The 25664-nt window shown below is 39.1% G+C and overlaps 1 protein-coding gene across 1 annotated transcript in view; it reads right to left on the bottom strand.

The window, feature by feature from the left end:
• The window catches only part of itga7 (integrin, alpha 7), a 56761-nt gene that overhangs the window by 2101 nt on the left and 28996 nt on the right, over positions 1-25664 (bottom strand). Inside the window, exons 11-25 of the mRNA XM_089125247.1 lie at positions 25295-25390; positions 24171-24232; positions 23930-24099; positions 21246-21398; positions 18098-18213; positions 16659-16842; positions 15687-15761; positions 15526-15605; positions 11126-11203; positions 10485-10587; positions 7900-8106; positions 6079-6195; positions 5874-5987; positions 4087-4185; positions 3892-4017 (exon numbers count right to left, since the gene is read on the bottom strand). Coding sequence (XP_088981373.1) covers positions 3892-4017; positions 4087-4185; positions 5874-5987; positions 6079-6195; positions 7900-8106; positions 10485-10587; positions 11126-11203; positions 15526-15605; positions 15687-15761; positions 16659-16842; positions 18098-18213; positions 21246-21398; positions 23930-24099; positions 24171-24232; positions 25295-25390 — 1780 coding nt within the window. The remainder of the gene's footprint in view (positions 1-3891; positions 4018-4086; positions 4186-5873; positions 5988-6078; positions 6196-7899; positions 8107-10484; positions 10588-11125; positions 11204-15525; positions 15606-15686; positions 15762-16658; positions 16843-18097; positions 18214-21245; positions 21399-23929; positions 24100-24170; positions 24233-25294; positions 25391-25664) is intronic.

The following is a 25664-nucleotide window of genomic DNA, read 5'->3' on the forward strand; positions in this document are numbered from 1 at the left end:
ACTATTTAAAGACGCAAATCTTTATGAGAGATGTCGTTACGGAGCTCAGGGACAACATGTGCTGTTCGCGGTTGTATGTATAACCGGACTAAACTAGTTCAGTGGCTTAAACGTGATTATTTTGAACATAAGCCGAAAACGAAATCAGAGTGATCCTGCCAACGACTGTAGTTTCCATCACCTCCCAAAAGACGACGAATCTTCCTGTGTACATTTGTTTAAATTCTTAATATTCTATAAACTCTATCAGCATGTGATTGGCTGTTCTCTACTGATGTTACAGCTAAACTCAGGATAAAAGCCTGTGTTGACAGAATACCAAATGTGCCAGTTAATGTATTCAAGTAGCACATTCATTTATAATTTTGAATAAACTCCAAAGCACAATGACTAAGTGTGTATTTTTTATTTTAATTGTTTGTCAGCTCGCACAACTGTCTGTCACCATGCCTTGATGAGTATTGATTATTAATAATGTTATTATAATACTCCCAATCAACTACTGCGGACGGTAAAGGTACTGTTATTTCACCCTTTTTAATTTGGTTGAGGTTGTGTTCCCACATCGTTAGCTAGTTTGGATCGCTATAACTTGAATGACTGTCAACTGTTGAATGAACGAGTGTCAAGCATGTCAAATCGCGCTTTGTTTACTTCCAACCGGAAGTCGCGCCCACTTTTGACGCAAGGCCTCATGGGGCGTAGGAAACTTGTGGATTGGTTTATTGGTTCATTGTGTTCAGGTGTGTCTCGTTAAGTCATTAGTCTTGTGTGTTCAAGCCAAGCTTAATCAAGTCATGTCATATGGCAAGCCATTTTAACTTTTATTCCTTTCCAGGATATGAATTGTTGATATCAAGAATTCAATTGTTAATAAAAAATTGATAATTGCTGATATCTGTAATTGTATTTTCACTAGTGAAATGTCACCATAGGCTGCCATTCAAAATCAATTATTGAAATCAAGAATTGATTTCTTACTAGTATAAATATAATTTTTGATATCAATAATTACATTGTTACTAGTAAAAATGTGAATTCCTGATATCAATAATTCAATTGCCACAAGTTGAAATGTCTATTCTTGTTATCAACAATTGAATTGCTACTAGTAAAATTTTCATTTAATCACTTATCTCACTAGTTCTATAATATACTCTGTCTTTCAGTTCTTTGTCCGATCTCGTCTGTGTGTAACTGTTATGTCAGTGTGTGGATTTGCCCTCGTTGTGCGACAACATAGCATTACCTGACAGTTATCATTACAGAACTATTAGAATAATATATTCTGGTAACACTTTATTTTACAGTGCCCTTGTTACATATGTTTCATGTAGTACTAGTTACTATAGTAATAATAACTATAAATTATGCATACTTACACACAACTAACTCTAAACGAAACCCTAATCCTAACCCTATAGTAAGTACATATAGTTAATTATTATTACTCAGCGCTTAAATGTATAATTACATTGTAACATAGACACCTTAAAATAAAGTGTAACCTAGTGGTGCTGCAAAACAAGAAGGTCTGGCCCTGATGCGTCAATGCGTCTCTTTTTAGATCACGGATATTCCCAGTATTATTTAGGCACTGCACTGGTTATCATGCCACTGACACTTCTAGTTTGTAAAGCCACAGCACAGCAACACACACTCGAGTTGTACCACATGACGGATGTGGACGAGGCTGTTATTGAAGGTCTCTCTCCGCATCCGACGGCTGAAGCTGAAGCTCAGCGCGGTAATACTCCGTCTCATAGTGAAGCTTCCTCTCGGTGCGCTTGAAAAAACCACACTGCTCCGCCACACGGGGAAATACAACACAAATATATATAGGTACAGAAAGAAGGACACATTAAGAACTAGCCATGGGTGGTTAAATCATTTGAAGTATTGTATAGACTATAATATGCATAATTGGAAAAGGCAATCAATTCAGTCACATATGCACAGTGGCTACTTCTAGGTGCATTGTTGGCTAGAAAAATAGAAGTACATGACTGACAACTTCACCAGTGATCACACCGTGATCAATATTACTAAACCGCCACTCTATCATGACCATGTCAGCATGCCAAATTATTCTTTTGGGCATCCACAATGACTGTAGATGATCCTCATGGAGGTTATGGGTGCATGATCACTGCAAAAAATGATTTTCTTCCTCAGTTTTTGTCTTGTTATCCAATACAAATACTGTATATAAACATTCTGAAATCAAGGTATATTTACTGGAGAAGCAAAATTACATGAGCTAACTCAATGAGTTTTTGCTTAAAACAAGAAAATATCTGCCAATGGGGTCAGAAAATCTTGTTTTTCCATTAAATTACGTTCATTTTTCAGACCCCATTGGCAGATACATTACTTATTGTTTTAAAGCGCACATATTTAGCTTTTTGGGATATTCTCTTTCATGCAGTGTGTAATAGAGCTGTTTGTGAATGTAAAAGGTTGGCAAAGATCAAAGTGCAGATGAATTGTGTTTTTGTCTCTCAAAAGAAAGAAGTGATTCTGAACTGAAACGATTCATCAGCATTTCCAGTTTCACTTCCAGCTGAATCCTCGTAGGTTTGTAACTATTTGCATAATTTGCCAGTCCATGGTCTTGATTGGCTGATCAGTGTCTCTTTGCCCTGCCCTCAAACACTGTAGTTGTATCTGAGGCTACGTCCACATTAATCCGGATACATTTGAAAACGGGGTTTTCGTTTAAAAACGCTCTCCGTCCACACTAGCGTTTTCAGGTGTTTTCCGACGTTTCAGTGTGGATGAGAAGCTTCTAAATTCCCTTTACAGCGCATGCGTGAAACTTCACAAAAGCTCACTGAGATGATACAAATGGGAAAATAAATAATAATGTCATCGCACAATAACAGGATCATTTTATTTAGCAAAACATCTCACCATCACGGATGCGTCCCTGGTCGCATTCAGTCACCATATGTTTGGTCTGAAACGCAACTGCTCTCCTGTTTTGCCGCAGGACAGCAAATGTGAGTAGACTACATTATCTGTTATCTTTGCAGCGCTGTGCTATGAAGAATAGCACATATAAAGTAACATAGAAAGTAACATATTTTAGCAATAGTGTAAAAATGAATGACACATAACAGGCACAATACCGATAAACATGAATATCTATTGGTACTACATTGATCACATGACTAAACTTACGTCATCGTTTTAAAATATCTCCGGTTTCACTGTCCACACTACAACGCGAAAACGGCATTTTCAAATTTATCCACTTTGGAGAGCGTTTTCCAAACGATACGTTTTTGTTGACTTAGTGTGGACGGAAGGCCAAAACGGAGAGGAAAATATACGTTTTCGAACGGAAACGTATTAGTGTGACATGGCCTGAGACTGGAAGAGTTTGGCTCGTGTTGTTCATGTGGAGAAGATGCTGTTTTCTACTGACAAAGCAAATCCACTTTGATAGAGTGAAACGTAAGTGCTGTGTATCAAGTGCTGATGAAGATCCAGAGCTGAATTTCAGATATGCTAAAAGGCGTTCTGTTTCCGACATGCACTGTATGTGGTGCCATCTGACCAATCAGAGCAGAGCAGCTCTCAGAAAGGTGGAGTTTAGAGACTGAACCATTGATGAACCTTTTCAGACACTGAGAGAAAAGAGCTGATGCTGCAGTGGAGATTATGAAATTTTTTTTTTTTTTACTTGAATGCATGTAAACCTATTGTAGGAAACTTTAAAATAACATAATAGTCACTTAAATTTTTCAGAAAATAAGACTCAACATCTTTGACACAAGCATGTTTAGAAATTTGTACTAGAAAAAAAGGCAAAAATACTGAGGGAAAGCAAAAACCTCTTTTGCTGTGTGCAGGTTGGGCTTGTTGAGGTTTCAGGTGTACACTCACCTTCCACAGAACACACACGAGCAGCGCCAGAACAATAACTCCAGCCAGGACGGCGATGAGGATGATCCACCACGGGATCGAGTGCTGGTCTGCGAGCCCATGCTCTGGGTAAACCATCACTGACACCTGCACAAACACAAACACTGATGACACGAACACGTGTAAGAGCGTGTGTGAGCGTGTGTGATATCTGACCTGTGTGGCGGCGTCCTTCAGCACTAGATGCCTGATGTCGGATTTAATGGTGATGTTGGCTCTGACCAGCAGCTCCACGGCACTGACAGATGAAAACTCCTAATAAACAGGAAAAGTGCACTCACTATGAACCCTGGGCACATTTATGGACATCACTGATAATCGCTGATGAATTATATCTGTTTGAGGTGTTTGCTGTGGCACCATTTTCTTGTCTGTAACTGTGTTTGCATCTTTTAACCCACAGTAAATATTAAGAATTCCTTTTGGTGTAAAAGTTCTTGCACAACAAGTCCGAAATTTCCGCACGTTAAAAATAAATACGCCCTCACGTTGTGTGTCAATCATGTTTACACACTGACTCCGAAACTTCCATCCATTATAAAACAATTCTGATCGGGTTCAATTTTCTGCGTTTTTCGCATCCGTAGGAAGGATTGTTGTGACAATTCAGAGCCACTGTACAAACAAACACTAAAATCCAGAACTGTTTAGGATCAACAGGTTCATGGAAATTGGTGGTCTTCTGTCTTTTTTCGGCCTCTGCCACATCGGCTCGAGGAGAACCAAAAACAACTGATACCACTTCTCAGTGATATGTGTCGGGTCCCCGCTATGATAACAGAAATTTTCTTAAAAGTTTACAAAACAAGTGGGAACCCAGTGTGCCTGAATCTTTCTCTTTTGCTGTTCAATTACATGATAGAAAATCTAAGCCCTTCAAAAGCCGTACAGCAAACGCATCTAATCTTGTGCCTATTACACACCAAACTAGGATTGCTGTGGGGACAAAAAGTACGACTTTTTGTCTGGATTTTTAGGTTGGCACTTTTAAACATTCGCTCACTTAAAAATAAATCACTTCTAGTCAATGACTTAATAACCACATACAACCTGGCTTTATGTTTCTAAATGAAACTTGGCTAGAAGACAGCTGCAATAGAGGACAGTGCAACAGTCCTCAATGAAACATCCCCTCCTAACTTTACTTTGATGAGTGTCTGCAGAGAAGTGAGGGTTTAGCTGCTCTTTTTAAAGGGGGGGGGTTGATTGCGATTTCACTTTTTTCATTTTAAATAGTGTGTAATGTTGCTGTTGGTGCATGAACAGTATCTGCAACGTTGCAGTGCTGAAAGTTCAATGTAAGCAGAGATATCGTCTTTTAAAAATCAGGAAGTATGTTGCCTACAAAAACGACTCGATTGGGACTACATCACATCAGCTAGAAATACCAAGGGTTCACTCTAAGCACGGAGAGTCGGCCTTTAGCTACTGTATTATGCTGGAAGCAGCTTCCAGAAGAGATCAGGTGTGCTCCTACAGTAGTCACATTCAAATCCAGACTCAAAACACTTCTATTTAGCTGTGCATTTACTGAATGAGCACTGTGCCACTGTTCATCCGACTGTTACTGTACTTTATTTGATTTTTTTATTCCAAACTGTTTTAATTATTCTTATTTGTTTTGATTATTTTAATTTATTCTATGTAAAGCACTTTGAAACTGAGCACCTGATATCCTGAAGTAAACTCTGATGTCTCCTTTCTCTCTACGCAATCTCAGGATTACATTGACCCAATATTTCCTCTTATTTCTCTTTTTAAGAAGAGAGAGTACAACCAAATCAAATCCAACCAACCTTCGCAATGGATTAACTAATACGCATCGGACTCAGTGTGCAAGATTTCTGTGAGTGATGAATTTTTAGGATGATGCCTCCATGTGCAAGGACCTTAACTCTCCATTACTGTACCACCATATCAAGAGGACAACCGAAGTCTCTCACCTCAATGAAAGTGCTGTTCCACAAGTTTGCTCGGATCCTGATATGGATGGAGTCGGTGAACGTGTCTAGAGGACACCGGAAGAGCAGACAGCGCGCAGAGCCCAGTAAACAATCCTGAAACACACCAGCCGCTCAGATCCATCACAATCAACAGCACATTGTCGCAAAGTCATTTCTCGTTGCGTGTACTCTGGCTCACACTCACCAGTGTGAGAGACTTCCTCCTCTCGGACGCAGACACAGCTGGAGTGATTCTGCCCACAGGGTTTTTGGGACCCACGTCTGCTCCGGTCTCCATATGTGAGCGCACCTTTCTGCTGCCCTGTTCACAGATGAAGCATGTAAACGTCTCTTGCATTTATTGATCATTTGATGGGTGTTAAGGCCAGTTCACATCAAGCACATTAACTATAACAATAACTATATTTGCGTCAACACCAATGATGATTACGGTTTGTTTATTCTATGTTCACGTGCTGTGGTTTCAAAATGTGTATACCGTCGACGAACATGTTTTTGCTGTTCTTGTTGCATTTACAGGCTTTAGCCAGCAGATGTCCTCAGCATGCTGTGTTTCAGGTAAAACTTACTTGTGTAATCCATCTAATAATCTAACAGTGGATTTAGCTGACGGAGTAAATATAGACGAATCCGGCGAAACTACCGGAAGTAAGCGGGCGCCATTACTGAGCTGTTGCTGGGTAGCGTTGCGCCATTGCCTCCTATTGTTTTAGTTGCAACTTGCGTCCACTGGAATAAACAGCTCGCGATTTACGACTGTCACTAACGTTACAACGTTAGCCCTTGTATAATGTCGAGTGGGTAAACAGTTTCCGTTATAAATTGTTTTAATGGTGGCAGTAAAATTTCAATTTTGAAGAGAAAACACTGTGAATACCCCGGGTCGACTGCCCCTGTCTGGTGCCGTACGGTTTACAAAGATTTCCTGGGCGAGTACAAGACGCGGACATTCGCGTATAATAACAATTATTTAATGACATAAGTAAAAAAATATAATAAATGTGTGATATAGTGATCAGCAAAATCTCCTCTCTTGTTATTTTTTTCTATTCAATTTACATGCTATGGTCATTAAATGGCTTTCCTGAGCTGAATGTAACGTTATGTGACATAATTGTTCTCCTGCTGTTATATTGACCTCTTTCCATGGTTTAAAAACAGTAGTTGGTCGATATTATGTATACTTTCTAGCTGTAACGTTACCTTACCCATGCCCGTTGCAATGTAAAAATGAGATAAATAATGGACAAAAATGAAAAACATGAAATTGTTTATTTGATTTCATTTATTTATTTATTTATTGTTGCCAAATGGACAGATCTTTTTTTAGTTTCCTCGGTAGCAAACGTTAGCCTAGCTTGCTTGCCAAGCTATTTTCATAAATAATCTGTAAGATCGTTTGTACCTTCATCTGTGACTGGAGGCCAATGTCTAACATCATCAACCCAACAAGTCTGCCTGGCTGTAGCTGTCATCAAGGGTGCGTTATCACCTTATCTCCGAGGTTTGTTTACATACCGGTGCATATGTCTATGCCGGTGTAACAGCTCAGTAATGGCGTCGCCACAAGATGGCAGCCTACACAAGAACGCTCGTCGGATTCGTCTATAGTGGAATAAAAACAACATCCAGTCTTTTTCACCGCAACTGCGCTGTAAACTCAAGGTAATACTTCTCATCATTTATTCATGGGTATGAACGATTGTTTTCCCATGTCCATTTTCTTGATAAGGGGCTCGGCTTGTCAAAGAGTGCTGGATCTTTCTGGACCTCGGTGATTAACTTCTCCACAATATCGTCTGCCATTTTAAAAGTGCGAGCCCCTTAAATGCGACTCTTGGCTGTCAGTATTTTATCATTCGACAGCTGGACAAAAATCGTTCTGAAAGTGATCCCAACGATATCTTTATCGTAATAGTTATGGTGTGAACTCTGCTATTCTTTAATATGGAGAACTATTTTAGAACTATTGGTTATCTTTATAGTTATGTGAACGGGCCTTTACCTTGAGGTTTTCAGCCTGTGGTGATTGATGTTCGCCCAGACGCAGAGGGTCGAGCGCAGACTGAGGTTCACAGAGAGTGTGTGGATGTCCGTCGACCTGCAGAGACGTCGGGTACAACAGCCACTTCTTGTTGATCATCTCGTACGGCCACATGATGTTCAGAGACGCCGAGCCGAACGTTTGCAGAGGCTGCCCAGCATTAGACACCTGTTAACACAAACCGAGTTATTTCTGTCCTGTTCCATCCATTACTCGATACAGTTTATCCAAAAACTAGATGATTTGGTGAGAGCAAATGGAGACTTCTTTTAAAATCTCCTTCTCACCGTAATCTCACATGTATCTCCTGTTTAAAGAGGACATCTTATTTTTACATGTTGATCTTTCTCTAGTGTGTAATGTTGCTGTTTGCGCATGAAAAAGGTCTGCAAAGCTCCAGTTATTCTCTATATCAGTGTCAGTGTTTCTGAACTCCTGAAACGCCTCCATTATAGTCTTGAGTTTTTTTGGGGAACAAACACGTCACAATATTCCTCATTTAAATAATTAATACACAGAATAAAGGGGCGGGGCCTGATTGAGTCAGTTAGTAGTGTGTTAAACTGGAGGTTATGATAAGCAAGGGGCGGGGCATTTCTCAAACACACTCGAAGCACTCGACCAATCACAACACACTGCTCCAGCCGACCAATCAGAGCACAGTCAGAAGGAGTGGCTTCATAGAGACAGGAACTAGAGCGTTACTGACAGACTGGAAAGAGAGTGAGTGAGTGAAGACGGGGCTCATTTGCATATTCATAGAACCGCGTATACTAAATGAGGCAAGGTTGTCAAGTTACAAAGACATTTATAGACAGATATGTACAAGATATTTTAAGGCATTTTTTCAAAGAAAAACTTTTAAAGATGTCATTTTGGTGTTCAAAGATACATTTTTAAGGGCCCCTATTATGCTATTTTAAAGTTTCCTAATGTTGTTGTGGAGTCTCATACAACATGTTTACATGGATCAGAGGTAAAAAAACGGTTTCATTTTCTCATAATATACATTTTCATATCACATTTTCAGTGATTCTCAAACGACTCGTCGTTTGAATCACGCTCTCTAAATTCCTCCTTTCCACAAGCTACTCTGCTCTGATTGGCCAGACACCTCAGTCTGTTGTGATTGGTCTATTCTGCTCTGATTGGCCAGACAGCTCAGTCTGTTGTGATTGGTTTACTCTGCTCTGATTGGCCAGACAGCTCAGTCTGTTGTGATTGGTTTACTCTGCTCTGATTGGCCAGACAGCTTAGTCTGTTGTGATTGGTCTACTCTGCTCTGATTGGCCAGACAGCTTAGTCTGTTGTGATTGGTCTATTCTGCTCTGATTGGCCAGACAGCTCTGTGAGTGTCGAAGAGTGTCGAAAACAAAAACGCCCATTGCAATAACAACGTCAGCTCTGCTTGTTTCCTACACCGTAAACTAAACACAGTAACAAACAATGATGTCGATTTTACCATATCAATGCGAGGGCGAGTCCGATGATGAAACATTGGATGAAACAGTCATTCAACCCGAACCTCCATCGCAAGGACGACTCGAGCAGAACGTTTCTCAGTGATACACCACTCAGTTTGAGGTACATGATGAGATCTTGTAACTGTAATTCCTCACCATCAGCATTAACAAGTGCATATCCATCAACAAACCAATTATTTTACTTGTACTTATTTATTTAACAAGTATTTTTCTCATTTATTGCGGTGAACATGTGGAAACTGTATCAATAACAGTGGATATAACAGCCGAGCTATTGGTAAACGTTGGTAAAACAAATCTTGCTCCATGCTTAATCTTTTCTCTAAGTGAGAACGACAGACAATCTGCATTAATAGACACAGTTTTAGGTAATAGTGTAACACAACTGATCAGCAGAAGTATTTAAGACAGTAATAATGTGAGTTAGCTAGTTAGCAGGAGACCTTCACAATATAAAACTCAAAACTAAGTATTTCAACACCATCTTTTAAGAGGAAGCGTTTTGCGAATCCTGCATTGAACTCTGAGATTTGAGAAGCAGTCGTCAGTAAAATAAGGGGAACACAGCAAAAGTTTAGGATTACACTGCTGTGATAACATGGTAAATATTCATTTTAACCACTGATTCTTCACATGCTCGTCCTTGGGCAGTGAAAAAAACTGGCTTTACCTTCACATTGAAGAGCACAGAGACTTCTCGACATGATGTTGTCCAGGCTGCTGCTTTGAGGTTAAAGTTTTCCCTGGTGTCTGCGCGCGCAATGAGTGGGCAATATGCTAATATTTCGTCTTGACGTCACGAAGAAACGGCTTATGACTCGTTTCAAAAACGATTAATTTCATTGAATCAAGAGTTGACTCTCATTTTTGAAAGACAATAACTTTATATACGGTGCACTTTCATATTTAAAACTTAGAGCTGTCACATTACATGAAAGGTCATTTTCAAAAATCCATAATAGGGGTATTTGAAGAGATATTGTCAGCAGGGGGACTTTAAGTCTTTTGAGATTGGATAGAGCACCCTCTGAGGAATAAAATCTTCTGAGCACATGAACTTACAATAAACTCATATTCCACTGCGCTGCCGACGTCCTCCAGCGATGTCATGGCGCTCTCGCCCATCACAGCTCCGCTGAAGAACATCCGATGAGGACGAGACAGTCTACAGGAGAACAACAAACCACAGCTGAACCAGCGCTTCTGAAAACGTTTAATATGAAACATTTGACCCATTTATTGAGATATACATTGAGCCCAGCAAGCAATATCCGTCATTTCTCCATCTAGGTTAACTATAGACCCGATATAGTCCGGCTGTGAGTAACACACTTCCAGACAAAATAACCTAGAATTTGGTTACATGTCATTTTTGCCAGAATAACTTGCGAGATGTGTGATATTCCATCATGTAAGTAAAGTCAACAGTGATTACAAGCTGTTTGGTTTTATTTCTTTACTCATTTCATTTCTTTGTCTAAATGTTGACTAGTCTATTCTTGGGCGATGGTTTAGATGTCTATTAAATGTTCACTGACAGCCCAAATTTTGCCTTGTTTTAGCCAGGCGTCAGGCTGTGTTTGGACGGCTATTAGACGTCTTTTAAATGCAAAATCGCTTGCTGGACATCAGCATTCATGAGAAAATAAGCTGCTATTTGAGAAAACACCAAAGATCAGAGATGAAAGTAAGTGAATACACACCCGCTGAGCACCAGAGGAAGCTCGATCACCACCCGCGCGAACGCCGTGACGGGGGCCAACGCCGGCTGCTCACTGATCCTGTGTGGGATTCACACATACGGCATGTGTGCATGGCGGAAATCATAAACTTTGTTTTGGCACTTTTTACCAAAGGGTGAATGAATCTCACAACAATATCCAGGTTACATTTCACCAGAAAGCCATTTTTGTTTTGTGCTGAAGCAAAAGTTTATTTGTTATGCTCCAGTATGCCCTCCTTTCCAAATAGTGAACCCTCTTTTGGTGTTAAAAAATACTGTGAGGATTTACTCAAGACATCCACTGAAAAATTATCAAGGAATGACAGTTATTTTTGAGACAATAAATCCCTCCCTAACCCTACCCTATAAACACTTTATTATTAAATAATCGTTAGGCATTATAATTGCACTTTTGACATATTTTCATAACATTTATTAAAAAATAATTGCCTTTTTAATGTTATTTTTAATTTGCGCTGCTCTTGGTAGATTGAGTTGGTTGGTCATTATGGAAATGATTACACACCTTTTTTTAACTAAAACTTTGTCTACTTTTTGGCCGTTCATTTACATGACCGCAGTGTTTTGGTGGCCTGAGAATACAAACTTTTTAAAGTGCAAGTTTTTGAAAACACCGATAGCCACGTTTCCATTACCCGTCAAATTATGCAAATTAAAATTTGAAATACGCCCAATGGAAACGTCAATTTCTACCAAAAACTCCCATATTTCACAAAAAATGTTTTTACGCTCGCATGAGATGTTTTTTTAGGTCAGTTAAAAAAAGCAATACTACGCTAAACTGCAAAGGAAACTTTTTTTTTTTTTTTTTTTACATTTACAGGTCACCTGTATGGAGACCCCCTAGTCCCCATTTGGCAAAAAAAAAAAAAAATATTTGGCAAAAAAAAAAAAAAATTATAACTATCTCGTGGCCTCAAGATACTAACTATCTAGATACTTACTATCTTGAGGCCACGAGTTAGTATCTTGAGGCCACGAGTTACCATCTTGAGGCCACGATTTCCTATCTTGAGGCCACGAGTTACTATCTTGAGGCCACGAGTTAGTATCTTGAGGCCACGAGTTACCATCTTGAGGCCACGATTTCCTATCTTGAGGCCACGAGTTACTATCTTGAGGCCACGAGTTACTATCTTGAGGCCACGAGTTACTATCTTGAGGCCACGAGTTACTATCTTGAGGCCACGATTTCCTATCTTGAGGCCACGATTTCCTATCTTGAGGCCACGAGTTACTATCTTGAGGCCACGAGTTACTATCTTGAGGCCACGAGTTACTATCTTGAGGCCACGAGTTAGTATCTTGAGGCCACGAGTTAGTATCTTGAGGCCACGATTTACTATCTTGAGGCCACGATTTACTATCTTGAGGCCACGAGTTACTATCTTGAGGCCACGAGTTAGTATCTTGAGGCCACGAGTTAGTATCTTGAGGCCACGAGTTACCATCTTGAGGCCACGATTTACTATCTTGAGGCCACAAGTTACTATCTTGAGGCCACGAGTTACTATCTTGAGGCCACGAGTTACCATCTTGAGGCCACGAGTTACCATCTTGAGGCCACGATTTCCTATCTTGAGGCCACGATTTCCTATCTTGAGGCCACGAGTTAGTATCTTGAGGCCACGAGTTACTATCTTGAGGCCACGAGTTACTATCTTGAGGCCACGAGTTAGTATCTTGAGGCCACGAGTTACTATCTTGAGGCCACGATTTACTATCTTGAGGCCACAAGCTACTATCTTGAGGCCACGAGTTACTATCTTGAGGCCACGAGTTACTATCTTGAGGCCACAAGTTACTATCTTGAGGCCACGAGTTACTATCTTGAGGCCACGAGTTACTATCTTGAGGCCACGAGTTAGTATCTTGAGGCCACGAGTTACTATCTTGAGGCCACGAGTTAGTATCTTGAGGCCACGAGTTACTATCTTGAGGCCACGATTTACTATCTTGAGGCCACGAGCTACTATCTTGAGGCCACGAGTTACTATCTTGAGGCCACGAGTTACTATCTTGAGGCCACGAGTTACTATCTTGAGGCCACGAGTTACTATCTTGAGGCCACGAGTTAGTATCTTGAGGCCACGAGTTACTATCTTGAGGCCACGAGTTAGTATCTTGAGGCCACGAGTTACTATCTTGAGGCCACGATTTACTATCTTGAGGCCACAAGCTACTATCTTGAGGCCACGAGTTACTATCTTGAGGCCACGAGTTACTATCTTGAGGCCACGAGTTAGTATCTTGAGGCCACGATTTACTATCTTGAGGCCACGAGTTAGTATCTTGAAGCCACGAGTTACTATCTTGAGGCCACAATTTACTATCTTGAGGCCACGATTTACTATCTTGAGGCCACGAGTTACTATCTTGAGGCCACGATTTACTATCTTGAGGCCACGAGTTAGTATCTTGAGGCCAAGAGTTACTATCTTGAGGCCACGATTTACTATCTTGAGGCCACGAGTTAGTATCTTGAGGCCACGAGTTGCTATTTTGAGGCCACGAGTTACTATCTTGAGGCCACGAGTTACTATCTTGAGGCCACGAGTTACTATCTTGAGGCCACGATTTACTATCTTGAGGCCACGATTTACTATCTTGAGGCCACGAGTTAGTATCTTGAAGCCACGAGTTACTATCTTGAGGCCACAATTTCCTATCTTGAGGCCACGAGTTACTATCTTGAGGCCACGAGTTAGTATCTTGAGGCCACGAGTTAGTATCTTGAGGCCACGAGTTACTATCTTGAGGCCACGATTTACTATCTTGAGGCCACAAGCTACTATCTTAAGGCCACGAGTTACTATCTTGAGGCCACGAGTTACTATCTTGAGGCCACGAGTTAGTATCTTGAGGCCACAAGCTACTATCTTGAGGCCACGAGTTACTATCTTGAGGCCACGATTTACTATCTTGAGGCCACGAGTTAGTATCTTGAAGCCACGAGTTACTATCTTGAGGCCACAATTTACTATCTTGAGGCCACGATTTACTATCTTGAGGCCACGAGTTAGTATCTTGAGGCCACGAGTTACTATCTTGAGGCCACGATTTACAATCTTGAGGCCACGAATTAGTATCCTGAGGCCACGAGTTGCTATTTTGAGGCCACGAGTTACTATCTTGAGGCCACGAGTTACTATCTTGAGGCCACGATTTACTATCTTGAGGCCACGAGTTACTATCTTGAAGCCACGAGTTACTATCTTGAGGCCACAATTTACTATCTTGAGGCCACGATTTACTATCTTGAGGCCACGAGTTACTATCTTGAGGCCACGATTTACTATCTTGAGGCCACGAGTTGCTATTTTGAGGCCACGAGTTACTATCTTGAGGCCACGAGTTACTATCTTGAGGCCACGAGTTACTATCTTGAGGCCACGAGTTAGTATCTTGAGGCCACGAGTTACTATCTTGAGGCCACGAGTTAGTATCTTGGGGCCACGATTTACTATCTTGAGGCCACGAGTTACTATCTTGAGGCCACGAGTTACTATCTTGAGGCCACGAGTTACTATCTTGAGGCCACGAGTTACTATCTTGAGGCCACGAGTTAGTATCTTCAGGCCACGAGTTACTATCTTGAGGCCACGAGTTAGTATCTTGGGGCCACGATTTACTATCTTGAGGCCACGAGTTAGTATCTTGAGGCCACGAGATAGCTATAATTAATTAAATTTTTTTATTTGCCAAAGTACACCTGACCTGGTGTACTTAACATTCGATCACTCTTTAAAGAAAGTGTGAATGTTTGGACAGAAGACGAGACAGAGTTTTTTTTTATTAAACTCATAACAAACAAATGAATTGCGAGAATACTGGATTCTAAACAAAAAAGAAATACCACATTATATCAAGAGCTTGAAGCAGAAATGAGGGAGAAACACAAACTCCTCATACATGCTCACAGTATAACAACACACACATGTCTCCTTCCATTTTTTAGTCATTTCCATGGATCCATGTGAACAAACGGGGATTGCTTTCATAACATTGTCATCATGTGTCATCGTGTAAACGTACCCAGAATGTGATTTTTAAATTATCTGAATTTTAAAAAATCTGTCATGCATTTAATTATTTATTTTCATTATATATAAGTAAAGGTATTTCGAGGGAAATGAGCTGTTTTCAATAAAATGATGTTACAATGCAAAACTAAAAACTATGGTCGTTTTTCCATATTAGTACTAATATGGTCAAAACTAATATGGTCGTCAAATTCAGGGTGAAATATGACCAAGACATTTCTTTGTGAGATTCATCCGACATTATTTGTATGATTTTGTTTTGCTCACAAAAAAATAATTTTTCAAATGGCAGGCAGAAATCAGAACTGGAACTCACGTAGACAGAGCGAGTTGAACACTCAGTGACGTAGTTTGTATAGTGAAGGCAGAAGTGCTCAGAATAAGATAAAATTTGACCTAGCAAAAAGAATTAAAGGTCAATTTGAGTTTCTCAAAGGTCAGAATTGTGTAAGTGTGTATGTGAGAGTGTTACTGTACCGTTGCGTCTCTTTTGAGCGGATTACCCAGATCACACAGCGCTTGAGAGCCGTTCTGATTGACTTCACACAACACCTTCAAAACAAGACCAGCATTAGGAGGCTAAAGCTACGTTCAGACTGTCAGTCCAAAACCGGTTTTATGTGCACATCCTATTGAAATCCGATCAGAATTAGCTAATGTGAAGAGCAAAACAATCACACGAAATGCGATTTTTCAACGCATTCTCATTTTGCATTCTCACAACATCTCAATTGCTCTATTGTTTTGGCGTATTCCTACCAACGCAACGTCATTCCCATGAAACCACTGCAGATATTCCAGAAAACGAAAGAGCACCACGGACACACACGTCGGATCTGAACAGTTGGGATACACAGTGTGGACATCAATAATGTTAGATCAGATTCCAATCGGATACACAAATAATCGGATTTGGACTGACAGTGTGAACAAGGCCTATAATAACTATGACTGAAATCTAGGACAGTAGCCTAATGATATATCGTGTCACAATATATCGCAGTACAAAAATGCAACAATATATATTGTGGATAGTTCACCCAAAAATAAAAATTACTGTGTGAAAAGAAATTCAAGTTTAAACAGTTTTAGTGTCTGATAAAAAGTAAAAAGTGTCCTACATTATATTTTAAATATATCTAGTCAGTGACAGAGAAAGCATATTCGTCTAAAATAATTCTGTTTTCAGCTTCAGAATCATTAATATTGTTATTCTGGTGACTCTATTGTCCTGACTCCTGTGCTTTGGGTTTCAGCACCAAATCCAAGACTATTCATTTACACACACAATGAAACACCAAATTTAGCATTGTAATCAGTAAATTCTTTTGTTAACCTTTAACCATATGTCTTGGAGTATTGCAATAATATCGTATCATATCATATGTATATCGAATCGTGACACGAGGGCATCGCTACACTTGACACATGAACCGTCTGATGGAGAACCTGCTGTCCCATGAGTCCAGAGTACGAGAGTGTGTTTGGCAGAGACACCATCAGCTGCGCGGCGTGAGCATCGTCCCCGTCTTCCTGAGGGGTTTCTGGGTTCGACGGCGTGTTCGTCACCGTGACCTCGAGCACGACTGACCTCTGATCCGACAGAGAGAACACCGGCACATCAGAGCCGTCTCTAAACGCAGAGGAGTTCAAACTATGAGGGCTTCATGCATTTCTTTGGTAACACTTTACAATAAGGTTCATTCGTTAACATTAGTTAACTGGGAAACACTTTACTTGAAGGGGTGTGCATAAGACTGACATGACACTTTCATAATCATGACACATCAATAAAATGAAGGATTTTATGTAGGTGTTATGCATGTTTTTGACAACTGTCATTAAGTGTCATTCACTCAATTATGACATTTTTAATGCAAATATGACATTGTTTGAGATGTCTTTGTTATGACAATTTGACATTACCAAGACAACATAAATTGTCATAAATATGTCATAAACATGACATAGCAGATTAATTATCAAACTTAAGAAACCTCTTAACTTTATGGGTTAACATTACATTAAACTGTCATGCGGTTGGTTTTAACATTCATGAGGCTGTTATAACTGTGTCATGAATATTTTACAAACTGAATTCGTCATTAAAATGTTATAATGGCTTCATGACAGCCAATGTCAAAACCAATCACATGAACGTTTAATGTAATGTTAACCCATAAAGCTAGGTGCTTTCTTAAGTTTGATCATTAATCTGCTATGTCATGTTTATGACAGGTTGTGTTGTCTTAGTAATGTCAAGTTGTCATGAGACACTGACAGGTTATGATGTATTGGTTTATCTCAAGTTGTCATAATAAAGACATCTCAAACAATGTCATATTTGCATTAAAAATGTCACAATTGACACTTAATGACAGTTGTCATAAACATGCATAAACCCTCCGTCCTATTCTTGACACGTGTCCTGTAATGATTATGAAGGTGTCATGTCAGTCGTATGCATGCAGACCCCTTCAAGTAAAGTGTTACTGTTAACAGCCTTAGTTAAAATGAAATAAGAATGAACAATACTTCTTAGCATAAATACTAGCATTTATTAATCTTCAACATTTACTAATACGTTATTGAAATCACTGTAAACTAAAATGAACGAACAATGAACAGCTGTATTTTTATTATCAAACATTAACAAAAATGAATAAATACTGTATCAAATATATTGCTCGAGGTTAGTTCATGTTAGTTAATACATTAACTAATGTTTACAAATAACCTTATTGTAAAGTGTTACCTATTTTTTACATTTAACGAGTGAAATGCTTGCACTGGTTAAGGAAAATAAAAGTATGTACAGGCAATTAATGAATGAATTGTAGAAACATTTAGGACATATGTTCACATTTAGGATGAGTCCAGAGACTTACCGCGGTAAAGGAGTGAAGGCGTGTGAAACGGGTGCTTTTGTGCCGAACTGGTAGACAAGCTGAAGGTTGCTCTGGCATATCTTATCCTCACCACACCCTTCCCTGACAAAGTTAACCTGAGAACAGACAGAAAGCTTGCAGATTCATTTTTTAAGTTATATTACTGGTTCCTCCTGATGGATTGAATGATTGACTACAGGGGGACTTTAAAACATTAACATCATGATTTTCTACAAAGCTGCTTTGAAACAATATGTATTGTGAAAAGCACTATACAAATAAATTTGACTTGTCTTTGACTAGATCAAAATACGATGGCACTTTTCACAATTTGGGAAATGACAGCCACTATTACAATGAAAATGAGACTAAACTTCAGTCTGTGCTCTAAAGCATCCGATGTTTATAACAGTTAAGTGAATAAATGTATTATAACTACTGCATAATTTTAATTTAGTGCCATAAAATCCCCTTAAAAATACAAAACATTACATAAATTAAAGCTGCAAGCAGCGATGGGCGGGCCCTCGCACCTGTAGCACGTTGGAGTCTGAGGCGGATCAGGTGGAGTCTGTTTCATGGCGAATCATCGACGCCACGGAAACGCCCATCGACGAAAATGCGCAGATAGCACAACTTTACATCGTCAGTGCCTTTAGAAGGCACAGCAAAAATTTGAAGTCGATCCGACTAAATCCCTAGGAGGAGTTCGTTAAAGTACGGAGTGTGTAAATCGTCCCAAAATGGCCACCAAATTCAAAATGGCGGACTTCCTGTCAAGTTTAGGGCATCGCTCCAATAGAATTTTTTGTGCGTCTGGTCATGATAGATGTACCACATAAATTTCGTACATGTCGGTCAAACAAGCTGCGGGGGGTGCTTCGTTAAAGGTCACTTCCTGTTGCCAGCAGGTGGCGCTATGACTGTGAGTGAATATCGGCATGTAAATTTGTTTAGGGTATTGTCAAATGTGTAAAATTTCGTGCAGATCTGGGCATTTACAGCCAAGTTACTACAACTTCCTGTTTTATGGCGAATCATCGACGCCACGGACACGCCCATCAACGAAAACGTGCAGATAGCACAACTTTACATCGTCAATGCCTTTAGAAGGTACAATTTGAAGTTGAGCCGACTAAATCCCTAGGAGGAGTTCGTTAAAGTACGGAGTGTGTAAATCGTCATCGGACTTCTTGTCAAGTTTAGGGTATGGCTTCTTGAGGCTTTTTTGTGCGTCTTGAAATGATACACATCCCCACCAAATTTCGTGCATGTAGGTTGAACGTGGACGAGGGGCTAATTTTTTCCAATTTTCTAGGTGGCGCTAGCGAGCCATTTTGCCCTGCCCATCCGCGAAACCCACAAAATACGAAATTTTTCACCAGTCCTGACATGCGTGCCAAATTTGGTGAGTTTTTGAGCATGTTGCGGCCCCGAAAATGACGCTTACTTTGCAGAAAAAAGAAAAATTAAAGCTGCAAGCAGCGATGGGCGGGCCCTCGCACCTGTAGCGCGTCGGGGTGTGAGGTGGCCGCGTTGCATATTTTGCAGCTCAGCTGTTGTGGCTGTGAATTTGCTACGCTACTCCATTAAAGGTCACTTCCTGTTGCCAGCAGGTGGCGCTATGACTGTGGGTGAATGTCGGCATGTAGATTTGTTCAGGACGGGACTCTTGTCAAATATGTAAAATTTGGTGCAGATCTGGGCATTTACAGCCAAGTTACAACAACTTCCTTTTTCATGGCGAATCATCGACGCCACGGACACGCCCATGGACGAAAACGCACAGATAGCACAACTTTACATCGTCAATGCCTTTAGAAGGCACAGCAGAAATGTGAAGTCGATCAGACTAAATCCCTAGGAGGAGTTAGTTAAAGTACGTAATGAGTAAATCATCCAAAACTGGCAATAAAATTAGCAATGGCGGACTTCCTGTCGAGTTTAGGGAATCGCTCCAAGAGACTTTTCTGTGCGTCTGGACATGGTAGATGTACCACAGAAATTTCGTACAGGTCGGTCAAACATGCGGCCGGGGCTGCTTCGTTAAAGGTCACTTCCTGTTGCCACTTGGTGGCGCTATGACTGTGGGTGAATGTCGGCATGTAGATTTGTTCAGGGCGGGACTCTTGTCAAATGTGTAAAATTTGGTGCAGATCTGGGCATTTACAGCCAAGTTACTACAACTTCCTGTTTCATGGAGAATCATCGACGCCACGGACACGCCCATCGTCAAAAATGTGAAGATAGCACAACTTTACATCATCAATGCCTTTAGAAGGCACAGCAGAAATTTGAAGTCGATCCGACTAAATCCCTAGGAGGAGTTCGTTAAAGTACGGAGTGTGTTAATCGTCCCAAAATGGCTGCCAAATTCAAAATGGCGGACTTCCTTTCGAGTTTAGGGTATGGGTTCTTGAGGCTTTTTTTGTGCATCTTGATATTATACACGTCCTCACTGAATTTCGTGCGTGTAGGTTGAACGTGGGGCTAATTTTTTCCAATTTTCTAGGTGGCGCTAGCGTGCCATTTTGCCACGCCCATCCGCGAAACCCACAAAATACGAAATTGTTTACCAGTCCTGACATGCATGCCAAATTTGGTGAGTTTTTGAGCATGTTGCGGCCCCCGAAAATGGCGCTTTGCAGAAAAAAGAAAAATAACCCTAACAGTTTCAATAGGGTCCTCGCACTGTTAGTGCTCGGGCCCTAAAAAGATTTCAGTCATTTATGAGCAACACATGAGCAGCACCAGAGAGTTAAATGTGCAACACAGAGTGATAGTAGTCCGATATTAATCTAATGTACACTGTAAAAATGAATATGCTTTATCTAATCAATAAATTTAAATCTAATTTATTAAATTGAACAAATTAGAATTGAGTAATAGTTAATCAAATTAACATTCTAATAATTCTAATTTGTACAATTTAATTAATAATATTGCTTGTAATATGTTGCCACAATTTTATTGATTAGATAAAGCATATTATTTTTTTCAGTGTAGGACATCTCTCTCTTGAGACAAATGCACAGTCTAGAGTCATTATACACAAACCTCTGAACACAGAATCAAAATCAGATTCTGAACCAAAATCAATACACACAGCACATCAGCAGCGGTGGATCATGCAGTGCATGTGTTGTACCTCGGAGTAGAGTGTGTTGGAGGGACTGGGGCTCAGGACAGGGCTCAGCTGGTTATGGTTATGGTTATGGCCCGTGTGATGGCGATGTCTGCTTCTCCGGATAGTGTGTGTAATCGCCAGAGACACGGGCCGCAGCTTGTCCACAATGTTTTCCTGGTGAAACAAGAACAGAAGAGTTTATAGCACTTCATTGAGACCCTCCTTTCATATTATGAAATGCAGCCGCAGTTTCGATCGCAATGTGTTTGTGTTTTGGAGCAAAGTTTGAATCCCCTGTTTTATAACAGACAGAATTCAATAGCTGTGTCTCATTTGAAGGCTGTGACCTCAGGAGGTCAGAAAAGTAACAATAAACAAACAAAATTACAGTATTTTATACCTTCTATAGATATCTAGATAGTCTCGATGACGTATATGGGTGATCTCCGGAGCAGAGCATGTGAGATGTTAAATAAGTCATGGCAAAATGGTTAGAGACTGTAAATCCGAAGGTTGCGGGTTCAATTTTCAATACCAGCAGTGTGTGTGTGTGTGTGTGTGTGTGTGTTCACTACTCCTAATGTGTGTGCAGTGCACTAACTTGGATAGTTAAATGCAGAGGACATATGGGTTACCATACTCGGCCTTTACATCATGTCATTTTATAAATTTCTTTCGGAGCCGCTCGCTCAACTCAGAATGCAGAGTAAATATCAAAGATATGACAAAGGAGGAGAGGAAATTTAAAGGGAGTGTGGAGAAAAACTGTCAGAATGAAGCTATTTTTCATTCTTTGCTTCTGGGGTAACGAGAAGTTGTAAAGTGGTATTTTAAACAAACATTTCGACACTGTTCACGCTGATGAGAGCGCCGTTTAGATGAATATGTGCTGCACACTTTCCTCTCAATAACAAAATAAACATGCAACAAAAATAACAGCGGTGAGGAAACAGAAGTGAAGAATGTTTGTTGCACGAACTCAAGAAATGAATTACCGAAAGAAAGCCTGAGGAGATGAGGCACAGCTAAAGTTGTCCGGGATGCTTTCAGAACGCAAATACGCATTTCCGCAACAAACGCCATGCAAAATTCCTCATTATGTGGTTTCAGTTGCTATGTTTTCATCCACCCATTTTTTATTTTTTTTTTACATTCAGTGATTCACATTCACACAAAAAAAAAAACAGTGGATTGATGTTCATCAATTCTAAAATTGTGTATAAAAACATCTGCGCTAAATAGAGGCACGTCATTTTTGTATTTGTTAAGAAGACATGCAACAGAAACACGTTTACATGAACAGGATTTTGTCTCAGAGGATGTGATTAGATAACTGGATAAACCAGTGGACCAATCACATCGCACTACATCTGAAATGTTGGTTTGAGAAGCGTCTGACATGACTGCGTTCCCAAACACAAGAGAACTTCGCCAGTTGCAGAAATATCCAGTTTTGTTACAGATCATTTGCGGAAATTTCGACAGTTTTGTTCTCTTGAACACATAAAAGATGTTTATTCACAAATTCTTTACGCGATATTCCAATTAAATTAGCAACTTTGGATGGAAACAAAAGCTAGTGATTGCTGCTTTGCAAAAAAAATGATATAAATAAAGCTGACTTGACATTTAACATTTCATATTCAGCAATATTATTGATCTCCTGCATTGACACCATTATATGAGAACTGAACTGAGCTGGACGATGACATCACGGTTTTCTCCAGAGCGGCTATATATATACATATATATATATATATATATATAATTAACTAAATTAATAACTTTTTACCACAAAAATGAACCATCACTGAACTTAATTAAGCAGACCCTTACGAAAAAGAAGTATATTTCAAGTTAATTTTATTAAGTAATGTTCAACTATATTTTTAAGTATACATTATGTAGTAAGTATACTAATGTCACTATGTACTAGTAGTAAACTTGTAAATGTACTATTTTAATACCGCTTGGGACTAAATTGGCCCACTTTTAGTACATAAAAGTATATGTTTAAGTGTACTATAAGTGTAACAGTAAGTGCACAACTAGTTCATTATGTATGTGTACTCCAAGTGAATTTATGGGTATACTAGTAGTTTACTTTTTTACTGTAATACTTATACAAGTATACTTTGAATACTTAATTACACTTTTAAGTACAAGAACAGGACAAATATACTTCCTTTTCTCTCAGTATAAGTAAAGTACACTTAAGTGTAATTTGAAGTATATTTCTGAGAAGTACAGGAAAAATAAACTGAAAGTATACTTGCTTATTTTTAGTTTAAAAGAAATATACTAATGGGACTCTTGAATAAACTTCTTTTTCGTAAGGGGAACTATGACGCTATTTTCTTCTGGAAACAAACTTTGTTGTACTATGTTCCTGTTATTAAATAAATAAACGTGTCTTAACTTGACATTCACAAAAAGACCCTGTTTCCACCTGTATTTAGTGCTTATCTTCATACTTCCTTTACACTTTCTTCTATCCACTTACTGTGCAATATTTAATATTTGTCATAATATTTATAGTCTCTACCTCTCCTTTTGCACTACACTTTATTTTTTTTAATTCTATGTTGTTATATCTCTACATGTTGGCACTGGAAAAGAAGTTGCTTTTACGTAATCTCATTGTACATGTGTATAGTGACAATAAAAGGGCATTTCATTTCACCAGGTGTAAAGAGCATCTCTACCTGCACAACTAAAGTCACGGTCTGACAGTCCGGATGTTTTTGTCCTCGTAGCTCTACTTCCACAGAATGAACAAACTCCGGCTCTGATAAACCTCGGTCCAGGAACTGAACTCGGTGAGGAAGACCCAGCTTTCTGCGCTCCACGTCTGCCTCGAAATGAACTCCGAGAGCTGATGAGACAGAGACGTTCAAACATACAAGTATATCTGCACTTACAGCGGATGATGTGGGAATGTCTTACTGATGTGCGGCAAGTAGGAGTCTGGATACGCAGTGTACGAGTAGCAGGCTTTCACGTCCACACTACAGGAAGACAACACACAATTACACAGGTACAGACTATACAGACTTTATCAATTTCAAAAAGGATTTATCTATACTCTATGTGATTAATATACATCACCGATCAAATGTTTGGGATCTTTACGATTTTTTTATGTTTTTAAAAGAAGTCTCTTCTGCTCACCAAGGGTGCAGTTATTTGGTTCAAAATACAATAACAAAACTGTAATATTATGAAATATTTTTGCTATTTAAAATAACTGTTTTAATATATTTTAAAATTTAATTTATTCCTGTGATCAAAGCTGCATTTTTAGTCTTCGGTGTCACATGATCCTTCAGAAATCACTCTAATATGATGATTTGATGCTCAATAAACATTTAAAATTACAGTTTAAAATATAGAAAATAACTGTTTTAATATATTTTAAAATGTAATTTATTCCTGTGATCAAAGCTGCATTTTTAGTCTTCAGTGTCACATGATCCTTCATAAATCACTCTATGATGATTTGATGCTCAATAAACATTTAAAATTACAGTTTAAAATATAGAAAATAACTGTTTTAATATATTTTAAAATGTAATTTATTCCTGTGATCAAAGCTGCATTTTTAGTCTTCAGTGTCACATGATCCTTCAGAAATCACTCTAATATGATGATTTGATGCTCAATAAACATTTAAAATTACAGTTTAAAATATAGAAAATAACTGTTTTAATATATTTTAAAATGTAATTTATTCCTGTGATCAAAGCTGCATTTTTAGTCTTCAGTGTCACATGATCCTTCAGAAATCACTCTAATATGATGATTTGATGCTCAATAAACATTTAAAATTACAGTTTAAAATATAGAAAATAGTTATTTTAAATTGTCATAATATTTAACAATATTACAGTGTTTTCTTCTTTTGTATTTTTAATCAAATGAATGCAGCCTTGGTGAGCTGAAGAGACTTCTTTTAAAAACTTTTCAATGGCAGTGTGTGTATGATGAATCATTGTGCATGCAGTTTCCAAGCAATATGTCATAAACACAATGTAAAAGCATTGTAAAAAGTAAAGTAAAGTAGCTCTGACCAAACTCCGTCGTGGCCCTTGCAGTTCTGCTGCGTGAGATCGATGTACTGAGGCTCGATGGAGATCTCTCGGATCACGTGGACCACTGGACGTGACCTGGTGGACAACAGCGAGTCAGAAAACATCTCAAAAAGCAAAATAACTATTCCTGTGGCTTTAAGCCCTTACATTGCACCGTAGCAATTACATATTTAAAACGGTAATATAACATCCTATACTAAACCTAAACTAATATCGACATAGATCATATATAAAACTATGTATCATTTGAAAGCTTACAGTCTGTAGTTTTCATATTCTATCAATTTGCAACAAGAATATTTTCACACTCCTAATGCATGTTAATACCTTAATTTTGAAATAGTGATGA

The sequence above is a fragment of the Pimephales promelas genome, chromosome 21 (genome assembly GCF_988280905.1).
Source record: "Pimephales promelas chromosome 21, fPimPro1.hap1.1, whole genome shotgun sequence".
Classification (NCBI taxonomy): domain Eukaryota; kingdom Metazoa; phylum Chordata; class Actinopteri; order Cypriniformes; family Leuciscidae; genus Pimephales; species Pimephales promelas.